The 25,563-nt window shown below is 50.7% G+C and overlaps 3 protein-coding genes across 5 annotated transcripts in view; 1 reads left to right on the top strand and 2 right to left on the bottom strand.

Moving 5' to 3' along the window:
* Positions 1-54: 54 nt before the first annotated feature.
* On the bottom strand, positions 55-4,123 carry LOC310918088 (aflatoxin B1 aldehyde reductase member 2-like; the record flags this gene model as incomplete). Its single annotated transcript, XM_083876851.1, has 7 exons — positions 55-498; positions 1,047-1,176; positions 1,486-1,585; positions 1,683-1,779; positions 2,292-2,396; positions 2,897-3,084; positions 3,898-4,123. The coding sequence occupies 7 exons, from the start codon at positions 4,121-4,123 to the stop codon at positions 337-339; spliced, it is 1,008 nt and encodes a 335-aa protein (XP_083732977.1). The 3' UTR covers positions 55-336.
* A 49-nt stretch (positions 4,124-4,172) lies between these two features.
* Positions 4,173-12,452, top strand: SLC66A1 (solute carrier family 66 member 1). 2 transcript variants are annotated; one of them, XM_083876947.1, is made up of 8 exons: positions 4,173-4,528; positions 4,995-5,182; positions 5,747-5,876; positions 6,332-6,419; positions 7,429-7,577; positions 8,335-8,427; positions 8,850-9,035; positions 9,295-12,452. In XM_083876947.1, the coding sequence occupies exons 2-8, from the start codon at positions 5,013-5,015 to the stop codon at positions 9,391-9,393; spliced, it is 915 nt and encodes a 304-aa protein (XP_083733073.1). In that variant the 5' UTR covers positions 4,173-4,528; positions 4,995-5,012; the 3' UTR covers positions 9,394-12,452. The 2 variants fall into 2 exon arrangements, with proteins under 2 accessions (XP_083733073.1, XP_083733072.1); XM_083876946.1 differs by lacking the exons at positions 4,173-4,528; positions 4,995-5,182 and adding an exon at positions 5,503-5,632.
* Positions 12,453-12,846: 394 nt separating this feature from the next.
* Positions 12,847-25,563, bottom strand: part of CAPZB (capping actin protein of muscle Z-line subunit beta) — a 56,260-nt gene continuing 43,543 nt past the window's right edge. Inside the window, exons 5-9 of one of the 2 annotated variants that reach the window (XM_083876949.1) lie at positions 24,603-24,744; positions 23,979-24,095; positions 17,263-17,328; positions 16,203-16,279; positions 12,847-13,089 (exon numbers count right to left, since the gene is read on the bottom strand). In XM_083876949.1, coding sequence (XP_083733075.1) covers positions 13,002-13,089; positions 16,203-16,279; positions 17,263-17,328; positions 23,979-24,095; positions 24,603-24,744 — 490 coding nt within the window. In that variant the 3' untranslated portion in view covers positions 12,847-13,001. Of the gene's footprint in view, positions 13,090-14,963; positions 15,092-16,202; positions 16,280-17,262; positions 17,329-23,978; positions 24,096-24,602; positions 24,745-25,563 lie in introns of those variants that run through there. The other variant, XM_083876948.1, reaches the window with a different exon arrangement.

A 25,563-nucleotide genomic window follows, 5' to 3' on the forward strand; every position in this document is an offset into this window, starting at 1 on the left:
CCCAAGTGCTGCCAACGAGATGCCAGGTTCCAGGCACAGGTCAGAGATAGGATCTGCACTAGAAACAGGTTTTATTCTTGTATGTAATTATTTAAGATTTCACATTAAAGCAGATCAGGGGTCTTCACCTCGTTAACGTGTTCATTCCTGATCAACAGCATCCTAAATCACGGGGTGTGCTGAGGGAGCTGAGGGGCTGGGAGGGAGGACTAAGGCACAGGTGTGGATCCTTCAGAGCTTCAGTGATCCAGGAAAAACCTCCAGCCCTCCACCCGTGGATGGGAGGGCAGGGTGGGCAGTTCTCTCCAGAGCCTGTGCCCCATGTCCCAGCCCTCCCTAGCGGAAGTAGTTGGGGCAGTCGTGTGCACTCAGGTTCCAGGCCTTGTCAAACGCCTCCACCACGGCCGGCAGCAGCGGACCCTCCTCGCTGTAGTTGAGGTTCTGCTCCAGCTGCTCCATGTTGGACATCCCAATGATCACTGCATCTCCAAGAGAACCCTGCGAAGAGATGGGAGGTGTTGCTGATCCCAAAAGAAAGTTCACCTCCCAGGCCACTGCGGGCCAAATGAAGCCTTTCTTTGCACTTAAGAACATCCAGGAATTAAGCAACTGACACCACAAATTCTGCTCACTAGGCCAGGACACCCCCAAGTCACTCCAAGTCCTCAGAAGCTGCCACATCCTCTTTATGCTGGGCTACAGGAACATTTAGGGAACATCAGGAATATTAAGCATTAGTTTCCCAGTCCAGTGAAAGGTGAGTTCTCTCCTTGCAGGGAAGCCAAGACTCCAGTAACTGGCACCTAAAATCTTCTACTTGAAGCTTCCCATTCTAACCACATGGGATACCATGGGGAAAGGCAGAGCTGCCTCACTCCTGCTGCCTGGCAGAGTCTGCACAGCAATAGTCACTTTGGAATGCCAAATTCCACAGGATTAAAAGACACCTACACTGAAATCTCCCTGTTTGTGAGCCATGGCAGCAGGGCCCAGGGCTGGCAGCAGTGCCCAGGGCTGGCAGCAGGGCCCAGCTCAAGCTCTCTCACCTGCAGTTTGGAGTGGTTGTAGAGCCAGCGCAGTGCAGCCGACGCCAGGCTGGGTGCAGTGGAGCCATAAGCCTCTTTCAAAGCTTTTTCTACCAGTTCAATTCCCTCAAAATTGTGTTTTTTCCAGTACCTGCATGAAAAGAAATCATTCTTATTGCCCTTGGGACCTCTAGTCAGTGGTATATCTATATTCCAATCAAAAGGCTTTCAGGAAGCCTCATAAAATCCTTTGTAGCTTCTGAGGACTTCTGCAATCTCCCTCGGAGAGCTGTGAGGAAGCTGAGCCTAAAATCCACCCTGCAGAGCTCAGTCACACACCACAGCCCCAACCACGTGTGCTGACATAATCCCAAGCTTCGGTCAATTCTGCTTCCTCTCAGCTATTAAGAGTGTTTTTTTAATGCAGCCATTCCTGCTCATCTGTCATCTCAGGACATACCTGTCCCTGTAGGCCTGAGCCCAGTCATTCCCAAAAAATCTCCCAGTGGGCTGGCTCGTGTCTTTGTCCTCGTACTTGTACTTGCCGGTCAGCAGCCCTCCTGCGAAGGAAGGGAGCAGCAGGTTTGCGGGTGAGCTGGCCCTACAGAGCCCTCACCCCACAGGGTTTTACCCCAAAGCCTGGCCTTTCCCCTGTACCTGCCAGCGGGTTGTAGGCGTAGAAGCGCAGCCCAAAGTGCCTCAGGCAGGGGAACAGCTCGGCCTCCACCTGGCGCGTGGTCGCGTTGTACATCCCCTGCACGGGGCAGCAGAGAGCCTCACACAGAGCCCAGGGCACAGCAGCTGCCTCTTCCCACCCTTCCCTGGCAATACCCATCCAGGAGAGCAGCTTCAGATCACACAAGGCTATGATTTGCTTAGGAACAGACTCACTGAATAATTTAATTCCCAAATAATTTAATTTCCATGCTGACTCCAGCAATGAATGCTCAGAAACAGCTCAGTGCGGAGACCTCACTCAGCTTCCTGAATTTCCTCACTGAAAGGGTGGTCAGGCCTTGGAAGGGGCTGCCCAGGGAGGTTTGGAGTGCCCATCCCTGGAGGTGTCCAGGGAAGGCCTGGATGTGGCACTCAGTGCTCTGGGCTGAGGACAAGGTGGGCATCAGGCACAGCTGGGACTGGAGGTCTTTTCCAACCTCAGTGACTCTGTGACTTCCCAGAATAACTGCAGCAGATTCCTTCTGTGTTTATATCTGGCACACTGGGGAACATTTGGGGAGCCCAAATCCAGCTTCCCCCCTCCCTCACCTGGTACACAGTTGGCATCACCCAGTTGTTGTACTTGCAGATGGTGCAGATTTCTGCCACCTCCCATGCAGCGTAGTTTGACAGGCCAAGCTCTTTAAACTTCCCCTGCAGAGGAATAAAAGTGATTTCAGCTCCAGTGTTTCAAAGTTCATCTGGATCCAGACAGCACAAGATGAGTACAGTGAAAACGACAGTCACCAAATTTTTGTCGAAAAGGGTTAACTCCTGTCCACCTTTTCTGACAGACTACGAATTATTAAGACATAACAAAAATATTCCCCATTTTCTGTTCATTTGGAATTCACACCTTCTAGTTTAAATGGTATAACCAGATAAACAAAACTCAGGAATTCTTTACCCATTACCAGCACTAATCTTAACCCAGACTGTTAACAGGGCTGGAAGCAAAGTTCAGATGTTCCAGGAGCTCTTGGGAACAAAGTGCACCACACGAGCACACAAAGAGCAGTGGCTGCTCAGCTCTGCCCTGGGCTCTGTCTCCTCTTCCCAGAGCTGCAAAAACTGCAGATGGGCACAACAAGCAGCCCTGGTTTAAAAAAGAGGAGGGAATCAAGGATTGTCCAGGCTCAGACTCTGCACTTTACCTCTTTGTGCAGTTCGTTGCAGGCACGCAGGGTCTCCTCCACAGGGGTGCTGTGGTCAGGAGCGTGGAGGTAGAAGAGCTCCACACTGCTCCTCTGCAGCCTCTCCAGGGACGTGTCCAGCTGGGAGCGCACACTCTCCGGCTTCAGCGTCTTCCCATCCCACGGGTTGGCCTTGGTGGCCACTTCCACTGGCAGAGAGAGAAGGAATGAGCAAGGATGTTTCCACCTCGAGGAGGGGAGTGGGGATAAGGGACATAACCCAAGTGTTGGAGGTGTCTCAGGGAAGGTGCCTCTCCTCAGGTCAGCCTGGCAGGGGAGGCTCCTCTGCAGGGACTGAGGTCTGCCCCAGACAGGGCAGGTCTGCTCCTCAGGGGCCAGGGCTCAGCACTAGTACGGGGATCCCTTCTCAGGCATGGCATCAGCCTGGCAGGGAAAACTGCCAGGGGATGGGCCTGGGGCAAGTCCCTTTTCCTCAAGGAGAGAGTCAGCTGGGCAGGGAAGATCCCTCTCCTCAGGGAATGGACGCTGGGGAGGGCCCTTGTCCTTGGGGAAAGCCTCAGACTGGCAGGGAAGACCCTTCTCCTTCCCCAAGGAAGTCCCACCTCCTCAGGGAAGTCTCTTCGCAGGGAGGGCATCAGCTTAAGAGAGAAGACCTTGCTCCTCAGGGAATGAGCCCCTGGCAAGCCTCAAGGACAGTGTCAGCCTGGCAGAAGAGATAAAATCCTCTCCACAGGCAAGTCCCTTCTCAAGGAAAACCCCTCTCTTAAGGGCACGGTTCCCAGCAAGTTCCCTCTCCTGAGGGAAACCCCTTCCCCCTCAGGAAAACCCCTCTCCTCACAGAACGAGTCCTGGGCAAGTCCCTTCTCCTCAAGGACAGTGTCAGCCTGGCAGAAGGGACTTTTCTCCTCAGGACACCCCCTCTCCGCAGGGCAGCCCCCTCTCCTCAGACTCGGCCCCGAGGCAGCCCCTCTCCCCCGAGGGCAGCCCGCCCTCCGCCGTACCGGGCTCGGTGCCGCCGGCCAGCAGCGCGCCCAGGATGCGCTCGGACTCGCCGCCCGCGTACATAAAGGCGGTGTCGACGAGGCGGTACCGGCGGCGCAGGAAGGCGCGGAGCAGCTCGGCGCTGGCCTCGGGCCCGGCTCGGCGGCCCATCTCCATCGCGCCCAGCACCACCGCGGGCCGGGCCCCGCCGCCCGCCACCGCCGCCATCGCCGCCCGCGCCGCCATCGCGCCTGCGCGGCCCCGCCCCTCACACGGCCCCTCACACGGCGGGGCCGGCCCGGGGCGCCCCGAGCGGGACACACCGCGGGCTTGGGCGGGCGGCGCTGAGAACCCCGGGGAGTGTGGGGAATGCACCGACTTTATGAAGAGACTCGCTGATTTCACGCTGTGGGTCTGTGAAAAGTTGCCGCTTTCCGGCAACTTCCTGAGAAGTGGGGAGTGGGGAGAGTTTGGGACAGCGTTAAAGGAAACCCGGCAGAATTCGCGAGAGCAGCAAAGGAAACTGGGCAGAGTCTGGGACAGCGGCAGAGGAAACCCGCCGGGTGTTGATTTGCAAAGAAAAACAGCCCAAGTTTTAGAAAGAGCGTGTTTTCAAGGAAAAATAAAGTTTCGATCCGCGTCGGTGAGGAGGTGAGTGCCGGTGTTGCCAGGACAGGTTGGGTTGGATTTCGGCTTCTTTTATTTATTCTCCCCGGGCCCCCCTTTCTTTTTTTTCTCCTCTTTTTCTTTTTTTTTCTTCTTTTTTTTTCCTTCTTTTTCCCCTCTTTTTTTTCTTTTCTTTTTCTTTTTCCTTCTTTTTTCTTCTTTTTTTCTTCCTTTTCTTTTTTCTTCGCTACCTTTTCTTATCCCCCCCCCCCCCCTTTCCCCCTTGTTACTTCTTCTTTATTTCTTGTTCGTTCATTTCTTCTGTTTCTCCTTTGTAGCCAAGCCCTGCCAGGCTGGCAGCAAACCCGAGGCCAATAAAGGTGTATTATCCACTAACGATCCATTTTTCCAACATGAGCCAGCCCCGGAGGAGCCCCAGCCCTGTCCATCGCACAGATCTGTCGTTCCTCAGTGTAATTAATTTTTCCCTGTGCTATTCCCTTTCCCCCAGCGTTATCCCAGCGGTTCCATGGCTGCGAGGCGCTGGAGGGGTCTCCCCTCTGGGAATGTCTCTGATTGTCCCAACGGCTCCCGCTGGATCATGGATGTGTTCAATGAGTGTGCCCAGGACAGCCGGGATGTCGCCAGCGTCATCCTGGGGCTGGGCTCCATCGGCTGCTTCATCGCTGCATCCTTCCCGTGAGTACCGATCCCAAATCCCGGAGTATCGCCCCCGCATCCCGGGCAGCCCTTCCCGGGGGATGGCAGAAGCCGAGCTGCCGGCACAAGGTGCTGGAATTGTTAAATCCCCCCCGGCAGAAGCAGCGAGGGCTCGGCAGGTTTCGGGTGAGGGGAGCGGGCAGCGCAGCCCCAAGGCTCAGAGGTGCCGGGGTGTTGTTGCTGTTTGGCGGCGGAAATGTCCCAGTCAGGCACGTGCGGGGCGGCAGGACAGGTCACACTGCAGGAGGAATGTCCCCAGCAGCCCTGGAGTGCTGGAAGTGCTGACACAAGGGTGGCACAGGGGCACGTGAGGGGTCACGGTTCTGTCGCAACCAGAGGGTTGGATCCTGCAGCTGGGATCATCCTGCTCCTCCCACAGGACACTCGGGGAGCACCGGTGGGGCTCAGGAGTTCCACCTGGGGCCAGGGGTGCGTGTGTGATTTTCCTCCCGTGACTGCTTTGGGATCCACAGGAATCCTGGGGATCGCTCCCAGGTAGCGCTGACCCAGCTGAGGGTGATGTTTGTGCCCAATGCTCTGCAGGCAGTTTTACCAGGCCTGCAGGACGGGCATCATGGACCAGGCTCTCTCCATCTATTTCCTGCTGGGATGGCTGGGCGGAGACCTCCTCAACCTCATCGGTTCCTTCCTGGCTGATCAGCTGCCCCTGCAGGTACCGGGGCGGGCTGACTCTCAAACACCGCAGCTTCGGGGAGGAGGGAGGAGCTGGGAGCGGCTTTATCCAGCACTGGGAGCCAGAGACACAAGTGCCCAGGGTGTTCCCTCTTTGCCCTCAGAAATGCTCCCCTCTCCCATCCTGGGCTTGCTCCCTTTTCCCCCTTGGGTGTGGTCCAGGCATGCTCCCTCCTTCCCCCGTGGGGATGCTCCCTGTTTTCCCTTCTCTCTCAGGGATGCTCCCTTCTTCACCCCCCGAGTTACTCCTTTCTCTTCCTCAGGGGCTGTTCCTTTCTCCACCCCAAGACACCCTTCTCTCCCGGGGTTGCTCTCTTCTCCACCCCAGGACACTCTCTTCTTCCCAGGGGCCCCGGGAGAGCAGGGAACATCCCTGTGGGACCATGCCAGCCCCCAGGTCCCCGCGGGTGTCCCCAGCATGTCCCCTCCCCGCAGGTGTACACGGCCATTTACTACGTGCTGGCAGACGTGGGGATGCTCTCCCTCTACTGCTACTACCGCGTGAAGAACAGGGGCAGAGCCTGTGAGTTGGGGCAGGGGTGGGGCCTCTGCTCCCCTGCGCGCTGGGAACAGAGAGGAGGGATTCCAGGGGCTCGGGGAGATTACAGGCACAGTTATCGGATGCCTCATTGCTTGCTGGGTTGTTGGTTTGGTTTTTTTTTCCCCTTGGGTAGTTTGAGCCCCTAGGAGAGCCAAATCCAACAAACAGCTGCAGGTTGGGCCTGGGGCTTCTGCAGACCCTGCAACCCCCACCACAGTGTCCAGGCTGAAAATAACCCCCCTGTGAGCCTCACTGGGCACAGGAATAAATAAATCCCCCACAGTTACGTGGTGACTCCACCTTGGAGCTGGGAACCACAGAACTCCTGACTCAGGCAGTGCTGGGAGGGAAAGGGGGAAGTTTTCTGACTGTTTCGGGGTCAGGGCTCCAGCCTTGACAGGGGAGTTCCTGTCTGTTCCACTGGAAGTGAAAAGGGAACCTGAGCAGTTCTTGAAGGGTTTGAACAGTCAGAGAAAACAGAGAAAAACCCCTTTCCAGCACTGCTGAACCCTAAACAGGCTCCTTGGGACTGACATGATTATTTAACTTAGTAAAGACATGTAAAGTTATTAACCAATTGGTATTTGACCCATCAGATACATAGTTTTGTTAAGGTGGAGAGCTTGTTTACTTGAATATAATCACTAAAAATTGCTGAAAAATAATAAATTACTACTAACAAATAAGCCACAGCACAGCTTGATCTGACAGGGATATAAGAGTGATTTAAGACAGTGAAATCTTCTAATGGGGATGATTTTAAGGGCCCTAAACCCAAAGAAACCGAGATAGGAGCAGTTTCCTCCCTGATAAGGTACAAACTGGGCACATCACTGGGAGATAAACCACATTCAATCACTCACAGCAGCCACTGCCCCATCCCTTGGTGAGATAAGGGAGAGTTTGGAGGTTTCTTCACCCCAAGAGGGTGCTGGCACCCCTGGGGCTGTTGCTGGGCTCTCCCTAATGAGGCTCTGTGTGACTCCTGCAGTCCCTGCTCCCATCAACGCAGCCTTTGTGTTCCTCTCCGTGGGGTCCCTGTCCGGCCTCTCCCTCCTGGGCAGTGCCAGCACTGAGGATCCAGGGACCTTCAGAGGGAGGGCTCTGCTCTCAGCTCCCGGGGATGAGCTGGGACCAAAGGTGAGACACTTCCTAAATCTGGGGGATGGGGTACATGCCTGGGTGGGGATGTCCTGCTGGATGCTGTCACCCCAAAACACCACCCTGGACCCCACCATGTGTTTTGGGGTTAGAGGCTGTTCCTATTTTAGGATCAAATTGTTCTCCAGGAGACTGTTACAGTCTAGGAAGGTGACACTGGAAAGAGAACTTTTCCAAAGATTCCTCCAAAATTCAGGAACAGTTTGCTGCAGGATTTCAGACATTTCAGGGCATTTTCACTTCAGACTTCAAGCACTTCTATGGGCCTGCTCAAGAGTCAACAAACCTCACATTTCCCACATCTCTGTTTGCAAACAGACTTTATCTCAGGTAGCAGCATAGGATGGACAGTCTCCAAAAAAAGTGGTTCCTGTTTTCAGGAAATTTGAAAGACTTCTCCCCTTTGATGCTTTCTCCAATTATCCACATTTATATGTATTATTGAAAATCAAACAAGCAAGAAAGTGCAGAAAGGTAACTCGGTTGGCTGAAACTGAAAGTCAGTTTGCAAAATTGTTTTGCTCTGGCAGTAGAAAGGGACCTCTCTGAGCAATGCAAATTAACTCAATTCCTGTTATAACAGATGCACAGGTATTTTCCTGTGGCAAAGTGAGAGATAATTATCAGTTGTAATTATCACCGGGCTGTCAGAGGAGGGGAGCTGGGCACACACAGGGCTGGGTGTGGCTGTGCTGGGGCTCTGAGCACAGGGGCTGTCCCTGTCTCTGTCTTGCAGCCTTTCTCCAGGACTGAAATCATTGGATTTACCATTGGCTCCATCTCCTCCGTGCTCTACCTGGGCTCCCGAGTGCCCCAGATCTGCACCAACGTGAGTGCCCAGCCTGGGACCCTGGGGCTGCTCATGGGCCACTCCAGTGGGCCGGGGGGGGGGGGTCTCCTTTCTTCTCAGGGGATTTCTCCTTTCTCCTCTTTGCTCTGAGATCCCAGGCCCCATCTCTGATCATTCCAGAAGGGACTATTCTTCTGTATTTATTTTTCTCCCCCCCTTTAACCTACCAATATTATGAGGGTGGGGCTTTCATTTTGTCTTTTTAACAAGCCAAAGGGGAACTGAATGACTCTCAGCATTAAGTCACTACTTCTCTTTTTTTCAGTTCTGGGGAAGAGGATGATTAATATCACCTTGTAGAGAGATTTAGGAGAGCTGCACCCAAGCTTCTGTTAATAACATGTTGTAGAGAGATTTAGGAGAACTGCACCCAAGCTTCTCTCCTCTCCCTCTTTTCCCAGTACAAGAGGAAATCCACCAGTGGGGTCTCCTACTCCCTCTTTGCCCTGGTGATGCTGGGGAATTCCCTGTACGGCCTCAGTGTCCTCCTGAAGAACCCGGAGCCGGGCCAGGGCCAAGGTGACTACATCCTGCACCACCTGCCCTGGCTGGTGGGCAGCCTGGGTGTCCTGGCCCTCGACGTGGTTGTATCCTTTCCCCTGGGATGGATGGGGTCCCCTCCTGCCAGCGGGGCCTTGCAAGGAGTGGAACAGGCAGGGCTGGGCTGGAGGGCTGGGCTGGTGCTGCTCCCTGGGTGATTTGTGGTGCTGCACTGGCTGGGAGATGCCTCAGCCCCTGGTTTGCATTGAGCTCCCTGTCCTGTTCCCAGCTGTCCTGGCACAATCTCGGGGTGGTGACACCCAGAGATCCTCCCTGTGAGTGTGCAGAGCCTTGACCTCCCCCCAGATCTCCTTCCAGTTCCTGGCATATCGGAAGGGACGGCCTGGAAGCCTCGAGGAGAGGGATGCTCTCCTTGGGGAGCACGATGAGAACCCAGAGAGCTGACAGAGGGCCTTGCCCCGCAGGGAGAGGAGGAAGAGGAGGAGGATGCACATGAGGAAGGCCTTAGGGCTGGGCAGACCAGCCCCTCCATCCCAGTGGCTCCTGGCAGACGAGGCCCCAAGCCCGTGGGTGACACGTTGGGCTGCCAAGGCAGTGGCAGAGGATGCTGCTGGGACACCTCGTGCCTCTTTGATACCAATGATGCTTTCAGGATAAAAGGGAATTTTTGGATACCTCAGTTGCTCTTCGCTGCTCCAGTGCCCCACAGCTGAGCCTGGTTGCTGCTGTGTCTCCAGAGGGTGATCTGGAACTTCCTTGGTGCTGGAAAATGTGGGGAGAGGACAGGGATGACTGACCTACCATGGACATGAGCACCAGTGTGACCTCACAGCTCTCTCCTCAGCTCCTTCTGGAAGACACACGGCTGGATCCAGTGGGGAAGGAGCAGCAAACCAAAGTGTTCATTCCACACCTATTTTAATTAGCACGGCTCACCCATCTATAAAACACATCCATCCCCACCTGCCTCCCTTGGTTTCATTGTGCTGCTTTACTTGGCAGCTCCTGGCTCTTTCCTAATGTGTCTCACAGTCCCAGTTCTCTGACTTCTCATTTTTTGCCTCACCCATGTTTTAATTGCATGGATTCCTTGGGGAAGTTGCTCCACTGCTGTTCCCAAGCAGAAGAGCTGCCTCTGCTTGCTCTGGTTTTCGGTTCCTGCCCTCTCTCCTTGATGAATTTATCAACTTGATGAATTTATCCTCAACCTGATGAGTTTATCCCCAGCATTGTTGAGTTCATCTGCAACACTGATCAGTTTATCCCCCCTGGGGCCCTGAACTCAGCACAGTGCTCCTTCAGCCGGGAAGGATGGGAAGCAGGGGTGCTCTGGGGAAAGCTGTGTCCCCATCAGGAGTGGAGGTGCAGCCAGGCTCCCCCTGTGTGCTGAGCTCTTCCTGCTGGGATGAGCAGCTCAGTCTCCCTGACAAAATGAGGGAACCAAAGCATGGAGACCCTTTAGGAAAAACTATCACAGCTTGGCCTTGTGAAAACAAGAGCTTTCCTTTGACTGCAGTTGCTATCAGCTCCTTCTTTTGCTCTCCTTTCCCCTCTCCCTTCCCAATACCCAGCATCGTGTCCCTTTTAGCTTTAGCTCCATTATTATTCATTTATGATTCCTCAGCCAGTCCATGACATTTGTCCTTCCCAAGGAAGTTACTCTACTTTGTCCTCACACTGAGGACACCAATCCATGGTTCCACAGCTCAGCCTGGGTCTCACATTAATGGGATTCCAACTGCTCAGTGCCCACCAATCTGCACCAGCATGTTCACTGAAACACAGGCTGGGACTTGGGACAGACCCAGCTGTTTTCAGAAAGGAAATGTACTTTTCAGTCTGAGCCCCTTGAACCAAGTGAGTGGGGTTTTGCTGGATTAATTCATGATTCTGCCCCTGCAGATTCACAGGCAAAGGGGCTGCTCACCTCATCCTGAAGCCAGCAGCATTTCCTTTCCTGTATTTCCCTGGGAATTGTAAAACAATTAATATCCAGTTTTGATTCAAACAAGGAGCAAAACAAAACTCTCATCTCTGCCACTCACAACACCAATTACTCGTCACATACCAGCTTTTCCTAAACCTGGACAAAGAACTTCTGCCATAAGGAGGAAAGAGTACACATCTATCTATCTATCTATCTATCTATCTATCTATCATTATATCTGTATCTATGTATCACAGTCTGTTCCCACAGGTGTACCTGAAGCATGAGTTAGGTACAAAGCTGATTTACTCTGACTTTACTCAGGCTGGGCAGGAAGGAGCAAGGCAAGCAGCTGCACACAGAGCTTACACACCCACAGCCACCTCAGGGGTGCTGGGAATTCCTGAGGCTCCTCAGGGTTCCCCTTCCTCCAGGTCACTGCTGCAGCCCTGTCCCTGTGTTCTGGATTTTGCAGAGGCAAATGTTAAAGTAGAAACAACCAGCCCTGAGGGAGAGGGGAACTGAAAACCTCACCAGGAGCCTCCCCCTCCCAGGCTCCAGAGCTCACACAAACTGATCTCCAGCTTCAGAACAGGTTTGTGTTGGGACAGAACAGTGAGACAGCAACCAAATCCTGGAGTGTTTCCTGGGGGATCCCATCCTTTCCTGTGTCCCACAGGAGTTCCAGGACCTTAGTCAGGCTCTGCATAAACCTTGGCCACATACAGGAGTCTGGGTGGGACACAGGTCATGGTATAAAAGCAAATTAGAGCACGTTAATTAATCAGTGTTAATGCCAACAGTTCCCCCCTTGCAGAGGGTCACACGGAGGGCAACTCCCAGAGCCAGGGGCAGGAGGAGCCCAGCAGATCTTCCTGTGCTTCCCCAGAATTAGGTTTGGTACAACCAAAGCCTGCTGCAGGCAGGGATCCCAAAGCTGTGCCAGGTCCCTCTGGCCACCAAAGGCTCAGGAGGGGACACTGGGGGAGGTCACAGGTGACACAGGGACCAGGGAGGGTCAGCAGGATGTGAGGAACCACCCACCCCAGCACAGCCCCTCTGCACAAGCCTGGACACCAGGAGCCCCACGGCTGCTTTTAGCACACCCAGCACAGAAGGTAGAACCTTCTCCCCTAAATACACCTGGATATAAATCTGCTGGATGCCTGGAGCATCAATCCCAGCACCTTGGAAGGGAAGCAGAGTGGGTAAGGCAGGGCCAAAGAGCAGTGGGACAGCACAGTCCCTTCCAGACAAACATTCCTGGATGAGGGACAAAAACAAACCCCAAATAACCCTGCAAGGAAGGAAAGAGAAACAAGGAGAACACAATCACACAGACACATCTTACTGGGATTTTTTTTTGTTTTTATTGTTTTAGTCTTTTTTTTTTTCTTTTTTTTTCTTTTTTCCCATTTTTTAGTATGGAGGCTCAAGTATCAGATGTAGATTCAATTTAAGCTTTACAAAAAAAAACAAGAAATCAAAACAAAAACCCCTTTTGCATTCCATAAAAATTGACAGAAAAGCGCCTTGGAACCAGGCTATAGAAGAGCAGAACTTTCAGCAGGTCTCCAAATTACCATCTCCTGCACATCTGGGTTACTCAGTATCGTACAACCCCAAGAACACCCTCTCTTCCCTCCCTCCCTCCAGCCAGCCCCTGTGCCCAGCCCCCAAACATACGTGGAATAGATTATTTTTCTTTTTTTTTTTTTGTTTTTCCAGTTCTTCCTCTTTCACACACCACAGTATTTAATAAATTTTTGTTTTACATTTTTTACACCAATGTAACAAAAGGCAGGAGGGGGTGAGGGAGGAAAAGACAAACAATGATCTGTGGTGATGCATATAAATGGGGGAGGGTGGGGAAGAGGGGGGAGAAAAAAATAATACATGGACTTCTACAGAAACATAGCCTAAAGTCTCAATAGTAAAATGTGGTGCAAAGTAGGCCTCAGAGACTGAAAAAGTTTGTACAGCTTTATTCATGGGGAGAGGATGGCGTTGCATGGAGAGTATTGGATGCAAATCGTGATGTGACGAACAGAAAAGGGCAGGGGAATGTTCTCTACGAAAGGAATCTAAAGAGTGCATGGCATGGCTGGTTAGCACAGACAGGACTTTAACTTTGCTGCTTTCTCTTCAAAGCCTCCACCAGGTCGTTTTTAAGAGCTTCTTGTTTTGATTTGTCTGCAAAAGTCTGCACAGACCTGCGGGGAAGAAGGAAAGGCGAGGTCAGAGGCGGTGCAGGGCAGGGCAGGGTTGGGAGCAGTCCTGGGAGTCAGGAGGAAGGAGAAGCCCCTCAGCCCAGGCTCAGCTCTGCCTGCTGGACCCCGGGCAGCAGCAGGTGACGTGACCACTCAGAACACAAAGCAAAACTCCCTCTGGCAAGGATTGGCACCAAATGCTTCCCCAGCAGCTCCGCTCAGCCCCCGGCTGCCAGAGGGAGATTCCCAACGTTTTGTGACAGACTGGAAGAAGCCCAGCAAAGTCCCAGAGCAAAGAGGGTTAATGCTCCTGCTCCCCCAAAGTCCAGAGATAATCCAGCCCCACCTGGAGAAGGGCCAAGCTGGGGAGCTCTGACCCTTCTGCAGGACTCTTCACCCAGGATTGCCTCAGAACCTCCCGCCAGCCTTTGCACCAGTGGGAAAAGCAGCCAGAGGTTCTGCTCTCAAATTTGCCTTTTTTTGTTACTTCCCTATGGAATGAGGGATCAAAGCAGCTGAAGAAAAACAGAGAATCTGTCACAAGGTTATTTATTGCAGGGCTTCCCTTTGCCTGAAAGTACAGAGAAAAAGCTCCACCTTTCAGGAATCATCTGGGATTGGTGCCCTGGGAGATGCCTGTTGGAGGAACCTCTGATTTCAATGAGACAATAAGAAATTTTCACTTTTTACAAGGCTCCTCTTAAATAAATTAATAGAATGGGTTCTATCCAGAACCAAACTTTTCCAGAGTTGCTACCACAGAGAAGTGGCAGGATCAAGTGGGGTAGGATTTCTCCCCACCTAAACCACATTTCACAGCCTTTACAGCACCTGGGATAGTGGAAGATTTCCCTGCCCATGGCAGGGGGGTGGAATTGGATGAGCTTTAAGGGCTCTTCCAACCCCAACAAGTCTGGGATTCTGTGATTCAGAGCAACCTCATTTTCCCTGGTTGCTGTCTCCTGTAAACAAGGCTGCTCTTTTTGGTGGTGATTTTCCTACCATTTTTATAACAGTATTTCCATTCTCTTGTCTGTGGAGACTTCTGCTGCTTTAATAAAAACATATACATTTATATTTGCATTTGTCATAGGCTGAAGAAGTGGTTCTTGGCCACTATCAACAAATAGTGAGTTTCCCCCTTCGTCAGCTGAATGTGTTTGAAACAAAATCTGTAACTGGTTAGGAACTGGAGTGGAAGGTTAAGCTCAGGGTTAGTCACTGCCGTGCACTCCTGACACTCAGAGCTCCAGAGAAAATGAGCACAGCAACAGGTCCCTCTGGAGGCTGTGCAAAGCACAAGCACGTGGAGGCTGGAAATGTCTGAGTGAGCTTGAGCAGGATGTGTTTCAAGCTCCAAGAAAATTCAAAATCCACCAGGATGGGCATGTGGGTGAGCACACGTTTACTCTGAAGACATGGGAAGAACCAGTCTCTTTTTTTCCCCAAACTGTGAGACTCCCAAGATTTCATTCTGCAGGGAGGACACTGGGATTACAGGGAATTTCTCTTCATGGAAGTGCTGTACCACAGGTGAAAAAAACTGCTGGTGCCCAAGGGACAGATTCACGGGGCTTCTGGATTGAATCAGCCCAACCCCACAGCACTCCAGGCACAGCACCCCGTGCTCCTTTCCTGCTCCCAAGCCAGAGTGCAAAGTGGTCAATCCTGCCCCAGTTGGCAGCGTGAGGTTTCCACGGGGGAGGAGGAAACATTTCAAACAAGAACCACAGAGTTGAGTGGCTGCACCGAGACAGAGCCCGGGGGTGACGGGGCTGCGGCGCCGCTGCTCCCTGCGGGATTAGGGGTTAGTTCTTCCCGTTACCATGCAGGGGCTGGGCTGGTGAGTCCTGGTTTAGTGCTGGCTCACACCTCACAGGCAGCGAGGGTACCTGGATTGGTTTAGTTATCAGGCTGGATGTAGATCTGGCGCTGGGTCAACACTTGAGAAAGTTCCCTCTGCAACTGCTTATACTTTTGGTTGTCGGGAATAGCATCGATAGATCTACAGAGAGCAGTGGGAAACCAGGGAGCAAACAGGGAAAAGAACAGTCAGAAGAACTGGGTAACACAGAGCTGAGGCTCTGGGAACCACCAAGGAGGAGAAGGGGACACACACAGTGAGGAGGAGCAGGGACAGGCTGGAGGAACCAGGTGCTCCGGGTGTTTCCATCACGAGCTGCACGCAGGGACAGGACACAGACTGAGGGATGGGGAGACAGCAGAGATTCAACCACAACAGCTCAAGGCAACGTTCACAAGAGAAAGACTCCATTACAGATTCTCTCTGATGTTAATAAAAGGTTCCTGGCCAAACCCTGCTCTGCACAAAGGAAACTGAAGCTGTTCTGAGCTTGGGGCAGAACCCAGAGCAGCAGAACCCAGAACTCCTCCCACATGTCCTGCTGCTCCCTCTGCCCACACAGCAGCACCAATATTTAATTAACACAAATTTCCTCTCTTCTTCCACATCTCAGTGTGTGAGGGAAGAGCAGAGCATTTCTTTGTGCCCTGTGGTTATTCTACATTGCTACACTGTGCTGGGAGGTCTCTCTGAACTTTAAAGTGAAGTAATTTGGCATCACAGTTCTGCACTTTCCTCTGTGAATATGAGAATTACCAGCTGAGGATTTCCATGTCCAATTCCTGTCCAGGAATGAGCAGAGGCTGAAAATTACCGTACAGCTTCCCTACAGAAAGGCACAGGGAATTTAATCTCTTCTCATACACTGTATTTTGACCAATGGTGTTGAGAGAAAGACAGAATTTAAAACAAAGTCTAAACACCACAAACCACTCATGTCATGACTTAATTCTGGGACTATTTTTAAGGATAGTAGAAAGAGAAGACAGAATTTAAGTACAGTTTGCAGGACTGTGAAGAGTAAAACTGATGAAAAATAATCTGAAAAATTCAAGTATTAGTTGGGTTGTTTTGCTCCTGTTGAGGGACCAAGGGATTAAAACATTGCTTCAGATTTCTGCAGCAGACGAGTTCTCTGAACTCCACACAACAAATACTGTCCCAAAGCACAGGGAGGGGAAAAAAAGCAGCTCAAGGCTGGGGTGGCACCACAGGGATGCAAAGGGTCCCCCACCCACTGCAGTTCCCTTACCTCAGCCCATTAACGATGTCCTTTGTTTTTCCAAAATAAATCTCATTCAGTGTACTTCTGATTTTGTTCTCCATGTCCTGGAAAACAAAGTAACACAGCAGCTCTTTAGTCACCTCAGCTGTTTGCAGCCCCAGGGTCCCTGTGACCACAGCACCCAGAGCATTCCCAGCACTCAGACCCCCCTGGGGCCCAGCCCCTGCTCCCATCCCAGCACTCTGGGCTTTGTTCCTGCTCTCCCCTCCAGCCCATCTCTGCAGGCTCTGGAGCTCCCTGCACCACGAGAGGGCAGCTCCTCCCCAGCTCTACGGTTCTGCAGAGAAGGAAAATGCATCAGCCCAACCTCCCGTGCAGTGTCCTGGCACTGGAGAGGCTCCAAGAGCCAAGTCAGTCCTTCAGGACAACCCACAGCCCAGAGTTCTGTGCTCAGGGGTGACTTTCAATTTTTGACTTGTTCTTTAAAGCTGCATGACAGAGCTCTGAGAGAGATCTTGTAACAAAACAGCTTTTTTTTTCATTGCATTGCTTCCTCTCAAGGAAAACACTTAAAAAAGGGATCAAAAAAGAAGTAGCTGCCTTTCTTTTATTTCCCACTTCCCTAAAAATGCACCATAGTTGAGAATTTCCTCCTTTCTTGGCTATAACAATCAAGGAAATCTGGAACACCTTCAGTCAGGACTGAGAGCTGCCACAAAATCCAACACTAAACCCAATTCCAGGGGATTTCATCAGCACCTGATATACACTGAACTTTCAGTCCAAGGGACAGTGCTGTGTAGCAACCTGACTTGAAATAGTTCTCCCCAAAAGTGGCTGCAAAAGCAAATGTGGGGGTAGGAAGTTGTCAATTAGTGCTGAGGAAAGAACACTCATTGTCCAGGAAGTCATTGCAGTGCTGAGCAGGAAACAAGGGGCAGAGGTGTGGCTTTGTACCCACAATCAGCTGGAAGGGATGGAAGGAGGAGCACTGAGCAACAACAGGAATGAGGAAGTTGTTTGTAAAGAAAAACGCAACAAATTTCTGAGATATGGGACTAAATTTGGCAGAAGAACCTGCACTCACCTCTACCAAGCGGCCGATATTGGCTATGTGTGGAGAGGAGTCACTCACAGTCTCATCCTTCTCCATCTGGAAAGGAAAGCACAGATCCATCCATCACAGGGAATCTGGGGGCAGGACAGTGCCCAGGAGGGCTGGGAGAAGTGGGTCTGAGCAGCTCCTCCAGTGTGCAAACACAGCAGAACGTGCTGAGAAACCCCCAGGAGCTGCCACGGGCACATGTTGGTAACAGAGATGTGGTGGAATAAAAACCAGGAATGAAAACAACCCCTGCTGCAGACAGGCCCCACAACAGCCACTCCCTCCCCACTGAGGAACAGCCAAGTGTCTTTTACAGAAATTCAGAGCTGGAACAAATCAAAGAGTACAGTGAGACCTCAGTGCAGGACCTGAACAGGACACAGGTCCCTGAACCTGCTGAGATCTTTCACCCCAACATCCAAACTGGGAGCTGGAACTGCAGATGCAAAAGCTGGATTTCATCTGACTGTGCCTCATGGAACACCCACCCCACAGCCCTCCATGGTCTGTGCTAAGGGAAAGTCCATCCTCCCGGTTCTTGAGGTGAAAATTGCGGCCAAGACACAGCCAAGCTGTTGAACAATGAACATCAGACCCAGGAACCTCAGCAAGATTTGCTGAGACAGCACGAAAACAAAACTGGGAGACAAATGCAGTGGGAAGAACAGTCTTCAAAGGGTTTTACTAATCCCACTGAATTCTCTTATCCATCTGTTCCTATCCCTCCCTCAGGGCAGAGTTTAAAAATCTGGGCCAGCCACAGGTTTCTTCTAATAAGCCGAGTCTGTAACAGGCTTGGGGAAGCGTGTAATTTACTGGGAGCCCCGAAGGCAAAAGATAACCTGGAAGAGGGGGAGAAGGAGCAGCAGGACATTTCATTTTGCCTTTACACTGTTTACATGGAATGGAGACACTGCCTGGAGAAGGGATCCAGCTGCGGTGCAGGGACAATGCAAACCTGAACTGTACAAACACACATCCACACGTGACGGGGAGTTGGGAACTATCAGCAAACTGCCCAAATCTGGGGAAGCTGGGAGCTGCCAGTGGGGCAGTTACTGCCACAGCCACCCTGCTGTGCCTCCTCCACACCTGGACAGGCCCAGCTCCATGGTTAAGCAGCAGAATCTGAAAATAGAATTATTTTTTTTAAAAAAACGTATATTATTACATCTCCATAAAAACTGCTGCCAGAAGGAAAACATTTTTATGTGCTCTGGAAGGCCAGATGTTACAAGAGACTGTTTAATGGAGTGCAGAGTCAGGATCAGCCATGTCCTACAAACAGTTGGGGTTTGTTGAGTTAGGGTTTTTAAAGGTTCCTTCCGGTGGCTGGCACTGCACAGGCTCAAGCAGCAGCACTTTTGCTGCTTAAAAAAAGGGGTGGATTTGCTTTGAGGGGAAATTCCCTCTACAGGCTGATGTTAAGGAGCAGCTCATCTTCCCCCTGTCACTCCCCAAGTGTCGCTGGGCTCAGCCAAACCCCAGGGTGAGCCCAGCCCCAGCCCAGCCCCAGCTCTCCTGCAGCACATCCAGGGCCTGGCTGCCCCAGCCATCTGCTCTGAGTCTGACTCACAGGGAAACTCACTCCTCTGGGACATCTCCAGGGCTGGCTGGTCACTTTGGATGTTTCCTGCACAGAATAAAGCAGCTGCCTGGGCTTTCTGTAAACATTATTTGGAGGGATAATATAAGGAGGAACATCTGAGCTGGAAAAATGCTTTGTTTCATCATGAAACTGTCTGAAAATACCAGCAAAGGTAGAAGGGACTCATCCTCCATTTTGCTCTGAAAAGCCAACAACACCCACAGCTGCTCTGGCCACGGAGCAAAGTGAAAATCTCTTTAATGAAACACAAACAGCAATGAGTGCCAAGGGCTCCCAAAGCCACAGGCAGTGGGCAGGCTGAAGGCTCCAGGTGGAAAATACGTGGAATTATTTGGATATCAGTAAGGCTAAATCTGGCCTGCCTTTCCAGCACTCATTTTAAACTATAACCAATAAATGGAGGTTGTGATCTCTGCAGGGTTTGCAGCATTGTAGGAACCAGCTGAGAACTGACCCCATCCCTCCACAGAGATTTGCTCTCTCCAGTGTAACCAAACACATCCCATTTCCTTTGCCAGACCGTCCAGCCAAAACCATGGGCAAACCTGGGGATGTTACACCTTTACCTGCCACTTTTCAGACCTCAACTCCTCTCCTCCCTTTTTCTAAACTATTACACAACTGAACCTCTGTGAAATCCAGACCTCAAAGCCACCCCATTCCACCCCTGCCTTGGGCAAGGACACCTTCCACTAATCCCAGGTTGCTCCAAGTCCTCTCCAACCTGGCCTGGGACGCTGCCAGGGGCAGCCACAGCTTCTCTGGGCAGCCTGAGAGGTGCCAGGGCCTCCCCACCCTCATGATGGAGAAGAGAGGCAGAAATAATTCCCCAGACAACCCCTGTTAGCACATCCCTGCTGTCCCCTGCACCCAAACACTGCTCAGCTGGTGGCTGAAGAGACTCCAAGGCACTGAGAACTGCTGAGGGGGAGCTCAAGGATCACAAGAAGATCTCACTGGTGGAAAAACAAAGTTACAACATCTGGAAGTCGGTGAGATGGGTCTTTCCATGAAAGCTGCCCTTGATGGAAATGGATGAGTCTCCTAATTGCTGAGCACAGGGATTTCCCTGGGTGATAAATGGCAGAATGGCTCTGCTGGGGTTTCACTGAGCAGCAGCAGATCCCAGGGCAGCTCTTCCTGCAGGCACAGATTGCTCTGTTTGCACAGCCCAGCCTTCATCTAGCTCTGCAAAACCTTCTGCCCTCGCTAGAGAGTGTTCCAAGTTTAAAAATCATCATCCATGCTACTTTAATCCCAAATCTCAGGCCTCACTTCCCTGTGACTTTACATCCTCCCCTTCCCGCATCCCCAAATGTAAATAAACTATAGGTTTGGAGCCAACTTCTTCCTCAGCAAACTCACTTCCTCGGGCTCCTCCTGGCTCAGGAAACACACACACAGGTTCTTTGTGCACAAGGACATCTCAGGAAGGCACCTGTTCATCCTGCCTGGGAGGAGGGGGCTGCAGAAGCCCATCCAGCAAAGTGCAGTGCTGACTGTTTGCCAGGAAAGGGGAAGCCTTTACATCTCCTCTGCACCAAGTGAAACAGGATCACACAGCTGCTCTTACCTTAAATAAAAGTGCAGCCTAATGAAACCTCAAAATGCAGCCAAAGCCCTTCGGAGCCGTGGCGAGTGACACAAGTGAGTCCAACATACACAGAGGGGACAGGACCCCAAAATCTGCCAGGGAAAATCATCTGCCAAACATCTGGCTTCAATCAGGAGGGGTGGGAGGTACCTGCAGTCCCCAGAGAACATGCAAGGTAATTGAAAAGCTGCTGGCACGTTTCATTTCCCTGCAAGTCCTGCTCCCTGCCTCCTCTCTGGCAGCATTTCTGTAGAACAATATTTATTCCTAAAAATTCCAGCCAAACCCCCCCTGGGCAAAGGAGAGTCTCTGCCACACAGAGGCTCTGCTGCAGCCAGGACCAACCAAGAGTCCAGTGTGAAGATGTCACTTCAGCTTTAACTCTCCCCAAGTTTTCAGGCCAGAATTACAGCCCCTGGATCCATGGATTCAGTTGTGCTGCTTGCTAAGAACTGATCTCACTGTGGGTGAGATGTGTGTCTGTTTTTGGCTTTTCAGAGCAAACTGAACTGATCTCACCCTCTCAAGATAAATTAATACCTGCCCATAAATAAAGCAATTAAGCATACAGATAAACTATAACTCAGGTAGTGGATATGACAACACACAGGGGTTTGTGTTGCACACTCCTGTGTGTGTATAAACCCATACTTCCACTGGATCAGGACAGAATCTGAAATTCTATAATTGAACTGGTAATCCAAAAGCCTGAAATTCCAAAATGCATTCTGCAAAGTAAATTAAAGCTACACCAAGGGGAGTTTTCAACTTCCCAAAACAGGCTGAATCCTCTGTGTCTCCCCCCTTCCTTAGTCTATCCACTCACAAATATAAAATGCTTGTTCCTAGAAACAGACACAACTCATATTGCAGCACACAAAAAACTGCACTGGGAAATCCAAGAAGCAGTTCAAGGCACTGCAAGAGAGATGTCAACTCCCAGTGTATGAAATAAACCAGACACAGGCCAGGGATGTGACCTCCGAGCAGCATCTACCCAGGAGGGACCAGCACGTGGCCCCAAGGCAGCTGTAGGAACACTCCAAGAGAATCCCACAATCCTGGTTGCTCCAAACCCCATCCAGCCTGCCCTCGGACACCTCCAGGGATGGGGCAGCCACAACAACCAACATCTTGTCTTGAAGAGAGAGGGAAAAAAATCCTTCTCAAAAATTCAGAGCAACATTCAGGAACAGCCCAAGAAGGAGCCTTGCAGGAAGGAGCTGGGGGATAGTGAAGGAAGGCAGAGTTTTCCAAAAGGTCTTGACAAAGGCAACAAAACCCCCTGCTTGTGTCAGGTGCAGGGCAACAATGCCTCACCTCCAGGAAGTGACTGCAGAGAACAGCTATTTCTAGAGCCTTATTCCAGCTCCAAGCTCAGCTCCACCACGTGGCATTCCCTGAGCTGCTCTTCTGGCCTGCTCCTGGCCACCAAGTTAATCACTCCATCAGCACTCAGAAAATACCCCATTTGCAGCTCCAAGGCCAAACTGGTTTTGGAGGGATGGCTCTCACCAGACTTCCCTTTCCAGGCACTCAGAGGCTGCTCTGCCATCAGGTTGTGAGCCAGGATATGACCAAGCTTGTGAACACTTCAAAAGCTTCCTCTCAAACACAAGGACATCTGCTACTCTCATTTTAGGATCAAAGGTGGTCAAGTAGCTTAAACGCTGAGTTGACCAAAACCATGTAAATTTACCATGTACAAAGTTTTTTCAAAACATTCCTGATACCTGTCAAAGTGAAACTGTAACATGCTATTCAAGAGCAAACTAAAACCAAACTCTTGGTGGCTCAGTTTGCTGCATAAAGGGCTGATCAAAAAAGAAGTAAAACTTGCAGAGCTTGGGTGATGTGGCAAACTGGATTTGGAGCAAAGTCCCAGCCTTGCACTCGGGAGTTTAGTCCAGTTGCAGGTAAATTTCCAGCTGGGAACAAGCAGCTCCTCCTCACACAGAACACCTCGAGGCAGTGTGGAGAGAGCAGTTCTCTGCAGGGTTCTGTCCCATGCACAGCAGCAAAGCTCAGGCTGAAACGTGCCCCCAGGTTCCCTGTTTGTGCAGGAGCTGCTGCATCGCTCCTGATGCTGGAACCAGGCCCTGGCTCCATGCACCACATCTGAATCCAATGTTCTGCTGTTAAAATGATGACAGCAGCATGAATCTCCCCACTGAAGCTTTGAGAGGGAAAGTCAAACCAAACAAGGCCCAGCAGCTGAGGCCAAGGTGTACTGAGGACACCCATTCTCCACAGGCCCTTGTTTTCCTTGGCACAGCTCGTGCTCCAGAGGCCATGGCCAGAGTCAAGCCCTTGGCCTGCACTTCACAGCTCTGATTTACAGGATTAGCAAGGCCTGTGATTAAATATTTGTCTGTGTCACCATAACTCGGGTGTAATTACTGCAAAAAGAGTAAAAAAAAAGGCTCAAAACTGTCTCCATATGCCTTTTTCCTTCACTTGCTTTTCCATCAGCTTCTTCAACGTCAACAATGTGGAAAGAAAAATCACCCAGGCTGGGGCAAGCTGTGCAAGACTAACCCAGTTTCAGTCCCTCTCTGCAATCCCAGACCCTCCTTGCCTTCACCTGGCTCAAACCTGTACAAAACCATGAGGTTTTTAACAGAGTCTGCATTGTCCTTTGTATGGAAAGCCCCAGTCTGCCCTGGGAAGGCTCATAAAGGAGTTTCAGCTGCTGCCAATCTCTCCAGTCACTCATGACCTTACAATGTGCCTCCTGTCCTGCAGAGTTTATTACTCTGCTCCAGTCACTGACTTCCACAACCCAAAGCAAGCCCAGCTCATCAGCAGGAGGCAGAAGCCTTTGGCAGGTGGTGGGGCAGAAGTGGCCTCATCCAAGGCAGTGCAGTTCAGCAGATCCTGCCTGTCAGGGACTGCAGCACTGCTGAGATCTCCCTGCCTGGCACCTTCCTGGTGGAAACCAGCTCTCAGGAGGTAAAGTCATTAAGGATGGCACAAAACCCCCAGATGTATCTTATTTTTTTAGATTTTTTAAAATCAGTGTCCTAGTACTGCAGGAAGAAAACGCTAAGGGAAGATACTATGTCATTGATGTCCTTAAAAAACATCTTAGAGTCAGTGCAAAATACAGGTTTGTTCTCAGTGGTTTAGCTGGCTTTTAAAAGAGAGATGCAAGAAAAGAAATCATCCCGTATTTTTATAATCCTATTGGAATCTTTTAGTGCAAATCTTACAGATAAAAATATCTGCAACACACATGGAAGAATAAAAATTTAGGAATATCAAGACAAACAGAGACTTAGAAGCAAGTCTAAACTCCTCCTGAATGTTTTGTATTTTTAATTGCAAGCTCCAGTGTGTCAAGCCCAGTTCAAGGGGCTTTCTGGTAATTACACACTGCACTCACCATTTCACTGGGCTGCAGAACAGCAGGAGAAGAGATGTTTATACAACACCTCACAAAAGCAATGTTTTGTGCCTGACTGGGGCAGCTGGGTGTGCAGGACACAGCCATACCTGTCTGGTGAGGCTCCCCCCCAGGTTCATGGTACCAGAGCCAGTTTTATTGGTCTGCAGCCACAGCATCACTGTGGAGGTCAGCTTGTAATGGGCAGTGCGGCCACTGGACTTCTCCTGCAAGGGCAAGGGAACAAAAAGGGACAGGGACAGAAGGTTAAAATCCCTCCTAAAGCTAAATGGGGGCTGGCCTGGCAGACCCCACAAGCAACAGGCCAGGTAAGTCTAACCCCACTCATGCAGCACAATTCTAAGTGTGCACACTGCTCTAATTTTCCAAAGCAAATCTAGTTAGAGCAATTTACCCTCCTATTACCTTGTTTTTATTACCTAATTAGTGATATTTATCTGTAGCTCTTTATGCTAAAAAAAACTCCCACATCTCAGGATCACATGCACAGAAAGTAACATACTTTCAATTCTTCTGGGATTCTTTTTGATTACAGCCCTGACTTATCTCCATCCAAATTGCTCCGGGGCATTTTCAAAAATTAACAAGGGAAAGAAGTTTACAGCCCTGACACAATATTGCATTGTTCAGTGGAACACCTGTGCTCCTTAATTGTCTGGAATTAAGTGGGTTTTGTTTTCACTTGGGTGTATCAGCTGCCCCAGAGGCTGTACCTGAACCTCCACCACGTGGATGGAATCCCAGCATCCCTTAATCTTCTTTGATCCATCTCCAGCCTTCTTAATGAGGATCACCCCGGCAAAGCCATGATCCAGATCCCAGAGGTAGACAGAGGAGACTCCACCTTCAAAATACCTGCAGGATGCAACCCAAAGGCAAGTTAAAAGCAAGCAGGACCCAAGCCAGAGTCAGATATCGATAATAATAATCTTAAATAAGCAGAATTTCTAAGTCCTAACACAGATTATCTTTTTTTCTTTCAAGGCTCTCACAGTTACACACCCAGAAATACAACAGTTCAAATCACTTCATAGCACAGAGATTTTAATTACAAAACAACTGCACATTTCTCTGAAGGAGAATAAAGGTCTGGTGAGAACCAGAGCTATTTACAGATTTCTACAGGACTTGACAAACATTTCCTCTGATTCCAATTACCTACAACAGCTGGTAAAAGCACGAGCTGCGAAGTGGGCTGAGAGTAAGGCTTTATTTTACAATTGGTCTTTTTTTCCCCTCTCTTTCCCCTCACTATTGGCAAAGTCTGGAAGTTCTTTACAGCAAAGTTTGCTAATTAAGACAAAAGGGAGCAAGTAAGTAACTTTATGTTGCTGCCTCCAAAGTCTGTGTGAAGCTGACACTGATTTACTGCAAAGGGAGCTGAACTGAAAACAGGGATCTCAGAAATGCAGAGATGCTGTTGAGGTTTTATTATTCCAGCATCACATATGGGAAACTTGTTTCAAAGTTTCAGAGAAAATTGTTTCAATTGCCTCAATCTCTTTTGCTGAAAGTACACTCAGAAAACCAACAAAGCAATGGGATCTGTAGAGCTCCATTCCCTCTGGATGACACTGGTGTAGATGGAAAATGCACTTTATAGAATAATGATAAACAACCCACCACTGCTGGAAGAAGGATGCACAAGGAGTAATTCTGTCTTCTTTAAAACCA

This window comes from Zosterops lateralis (assembly GCF_965231275.1).
Source record: "Zosterops lateralis genome assembly, chromosome: 22".
NCBI lineage: Eukaryota > Metazoa > Chordata > Aves > Passeriformes > Zosteropidae > Zosterops > Zosterops lateralis.